General features: G+C 37.8%; 1 protein-coding gene across 2 annotated transcripts; it reads right to left on the bottom strand.

The window, feature by feature from the left end:
* Positions 1–247: 247 nt before the first annotated feature.
* On the bottom strand, positions 248–2,955 carry LOC118742527 (Holliday junction resolvase MOC1, chloroplastic-like). Of its 2 annotated transcripts, none has more exons than XM_036474671.1 (3): positions 2,466–2,955; positions 1,824–2,377; positions 248–920 (listed from the first exon to the last, which is right to left on the bottom strand). In XM_036474671.1, exons 1-3 carry the CDS (start codon positions 2,612–2,614, stop codon positions 445–447), a joined length of 1,179 nt encoding a protein of 392 aa, XP_036330564.1. In that variant the 5' UTR covers positions 2,615–2,955; the 3' UTR covers positions 248–444. The 2 variants fall into 2 exon arrangements, with proteins under 2 accessions (XP_036330564.1, XP_036330565.1); XM_036474672.1 differs by having other exon boundaries at positions 248–869; positions 2,466–2,952.
* Between the last annotated feature and the right edge of the window lie 1,032 nt (positions 2,956–3,987).

Raw genomic sequence — 3,987 nt, forward strand, 5'->3', positions numbered from 1 at the left:
TAGATTTGAATATTTCATTGTGAATATTTCATCAACATTTCACGAGGACATGCTTTCCATCACAAACCAGTTACTATTTGTGCTTGTCATGGTAGAAACAACATTCACGCACACACCTATATTTTAAAGTTACAATTAGAGAAATTTAGTTAATATAACCTCAAAACATTAAAGTAATAGTTGCTTTTGCTCATAAAATATGCACATAAGACTTTAAAAGAAATCTATTTTAACAGATGAACTTGTGTTTTTTTTTTTTGTATAGCCTAAAACTACAGTTATTTTACTTAAATCGAGCTAAAAAGTCAGTCGTTTTTTCCAATTGAAAATAATCAGAAAAACTTCTTCTCTACGCTTCATAAAAGTATACTTATAGTATATTTAGTTATTGGACGCGGTCACTTTCCAGGTACGGCGACATGCTTTTTATTTAATCGCTAAGTATCAGTGACTCTGTGAACTGCACGCTGCGCTCTCCAGCTGCACGCGAGTTGTTGTTGTTGCTACGACTGTTGTCGAAGAAGCTGCGGCTGCGGCTGCGGCTGCGGCTGCCGCTGCTATAGTACTAGTTTGAGCTGAAGTTGCTGCCACCACACCCGGAGGCGTTGTCACTGCAGTACCATTTGGTGTTGTTACGGCTACGGCGGCCATTGTGGGTGGCATTAACGCTGCGGCGCCGAGTGAACTTAATGTTGTGCTGGAAGCTGCCTTTTGGTTGGGGAATAGTACTGAGTAGGCAGGTGGTGGATCGAGTTCCTCGTAATTGGGTGGTGCGGTGTTGCTCGATTGAAGATCACTGCCAGCGCCTGCGCCGCCAGTCTGCATTGCTGCTTCGCGTTCATTGTTGGTTGCGTGTTGGGAGGCAGAGGCTGAAAGTGAACGGATGGTTTGAATGTGAAAGCTTAAGCGACAACAGCAAACTGGAAGGAAGGAAGAAGGAAGGCGAAGGAGCAGAGATTTAGTTTTTTGTTGAGACGTGGAATTTGCGCGGCGGGTTAATGGATTAAATTTTGGACGTTCGATTAAAATGAATGAAGACCGGTATAACGGTAGATTTTAGTGGAATGCGTTCAATAAAAAGTAAAAAATATGACGTATTTGAATTGGAGAAAGAATGAAATTTAATTAAATTACAATTGTGGATGTTAATGAAATGTGGATAACATTTATTTAAATAGATTGGTTGGGTTGTGAGTTGCATTGGTTGGTAGATTGTATTAAGGAAAATTATAGTTGTAAATCGTATTTAGGTGATAATATTTCTCAATCGCATGAAATTTGTGGATTTTTTATGTGGAAGGTATTTGTGGATCGTATTGCAATTGACATAGTATTGGAACGAATATGGTTTATGGAACGCATTGAGGTAAGGAGAGTTTGTCACATTAAATTTGTGGATCGTATTGAAATGTGGATCGTGTTTTGTTACGTGTTTAAATTTGGACAGTATTATATTATATAACGTATGCGCGTTTTATTTAAATGTGGACATTATTAGGTCACCAAACGTTTATTGATTGTATTGAATTGTGGATGGTATCAGGTTGGATGACGATTGTAAATTGAATATTAAGCGATTAGGAGAATGTAAAAGAACATCATTAAAAAAAAATAATAAAAATAATAACAATTTTTTTAAAATATTAGTAGGAGTGTGCGTGTGTAGATAAAGTGGAATGTAGCGTGTTGTTTACAATTGTTATTGAATGTGATGAGCGATTTGAGAAAAAAAAAACGGAAAATAAAGACGATTATTTAACAGAATTAAGCAACGACAACTTCAAGCTCTGCAAGCAAAAGCACCCAAAGCCCACCAAACTTACCCCAAAGTCCACAAATCAGCAAAGCGCCACCACACAGTAGCATGCCCAGCATCAAATAACCCCACGGGCCATATTTCGACAAATCCGAATTGAGACCCGAACGTGTCGAATTGCGTCGATGGTGGTGGCCGCCAGTACTTTCTGTGCTATTTTCAGCTTGCGCTGTGGCCGCCACTGTACTATTGCCACCTGTATTGGTATCATTCGCCGCTTGGCCCATCTGCTTCGTGTCCACTTTACGCAGGGTGGTGCTATTCACCACACCACTGCTGCCGTTACCCTCCTGCGCAGATTGAGCTGTCTCTGCAGTGATAGCTGTGGTTGTCGTCTTCTCGCCATATGCCGGCACATCGAAGGCAAACAAGTTACGAAAAACTTCCAATGCAAAATGCTCAAAAATATCTGTTTCCATGGCAGGAGGAATGGGTTCGCCGTAGCGGCGTCGCTTCCAACACATTTCATAATCCTCATCGCTGTCGTATTCATTGCTTATCGGACAGTGGCGGATGCCGTCGCAGACAAGCTCTTTGGAAATGCAAAGTATGGGTTCGTCGCTGCAATTGTTGGATGGCGAAATGAAAGCGAGAAAAATTTTTGTATTTTATGTTAAAACCCAAATTTACAAATTTTTAATTAACTTACCCGATCCTTAAGCACTGATGCTTATTCTCATTGCGACACTGGTCGCCCTTGCCCAAAGCGGTGACCATCAACTTGGAATGCAACGTGTGTTGGCCGTGTTCCCAAACAATTCGCACGCGTCCATGAAACAAACGCACCGGATCCTCCATATCGGGAGCTGTGTCTTCCAATTGGCAGGGATCTAGACGCCATTGCGGTGTGTGGAAGTCCAAAGAGCTGAACTGTGTAAATTATAAATACAAAAAAATAATAAAAAGTTTGTGTCAGTGATATTGTTATGCCAGACAGTTGTTGATTACAAGATATTTACAGAGAAATGCTTGTACTTAATGCATAGTTTAATGGGATAATGTTGGAAGATCGCGCATTGAAATAAATGTAAATATTATTATTTGTGAGAAAAAAAGGGGCGCAGTAAAAACATTTTTAACTTATTTGAGAGCGTCTCCGCTATTCAAGATTTATGTACGTGCCTCAAATAAATACATGAAATTACAAAAATATATTCCAGAATGAATTTTATTTTATCGCGTATTTAGTATTTACTTACATATACATATATGTAAATATAACGAAAAACTTGTTATTCTACACGCGCTTGAAGCAAGACGCAAAACGACACAAACGTGGCTTTTTTTGTACAGAGCCTGGGCGATGGAAGAATATGATTAAAATGCGTAGTAAGATCGTAAAAGTGGAAACAGCGGTTTTGAAGAAAAGTAAATTTCCTTAAGTTCATAAAGGGTTTGTGTGTCGAAACTAAACTTTTTCGAAGTGAAAACTTCTTTAGCGACGGCAGTGATTTCAATTTCGATAAAACTGAAAACGCGTGGCCAATACGCGTTTGCATGCTAAGTGCGTAGATACATGTACGTATGTATGTATGTCACTGCATAAAATTCAAGTGAAGTTTTGCAAGTTGAAGTGATTTCCTTTTCGGTTTCTTTGTTTTGTTATTATGTACAAGTAAAAAGTCCGCCTAAGTGGGCAAAAATCGAAAAATTCGTTGGCTACAATGTGAACGTGTATTTGGTATTTTTGTAAAGGTAATTTATCCACTAAAAATAATTAAATACAAATCTCCCTATAAAATAAATTATATGCCGCCAGGAAGCCACTAAAATCGACAAATTTTATACTAAGAATATTAATAAAAGCATAGCCATGCGTAATCTCTTCCCGGAAATAAATGTCAAAAATATATTCTTTGAGATAAAATGTTGGTTTGACGTTTTTTATTTCCATATAGATAGTAGAGAGCTACAGGATTAACAATTTTGGAATAAGATTAAACACAGGGTGTCGCTGCGGTATTCCAGAAAAACAATGTTTTTCAATCAAAATTTCAAAAAATTATTATCTTTTATTATTTTATTAAATAGCACGGGTTGTTAGCTTTCGAAAGAAAAAATTAAAAATTTGCCAACTTTTTGGACTTTTTGAAGTAATGCGTTTTATGCTAATGCATTTTTTGCCAGTGCCATCAGATCAGCACAACTCGTTCTATATTTAAAAATGAAAA

Source organism: Rhagoletis pomonella, unplaced genomic scaffold (genome assembly GCF_013731165.1).
Source record: "Rhagoletis pomonella isolate Grant_MI unplaced genomic scaffold, Rhpom_1.0 Rhpom_scaffold_00007, whole genome shotgun sequence".
Classification (NCBI taxonomy): Eukaryota; Metazoa; Arthropoda; class Insecta; order Diptera; family Tephritidae; genus Rhagoletis; species Rhagoletis pomonella.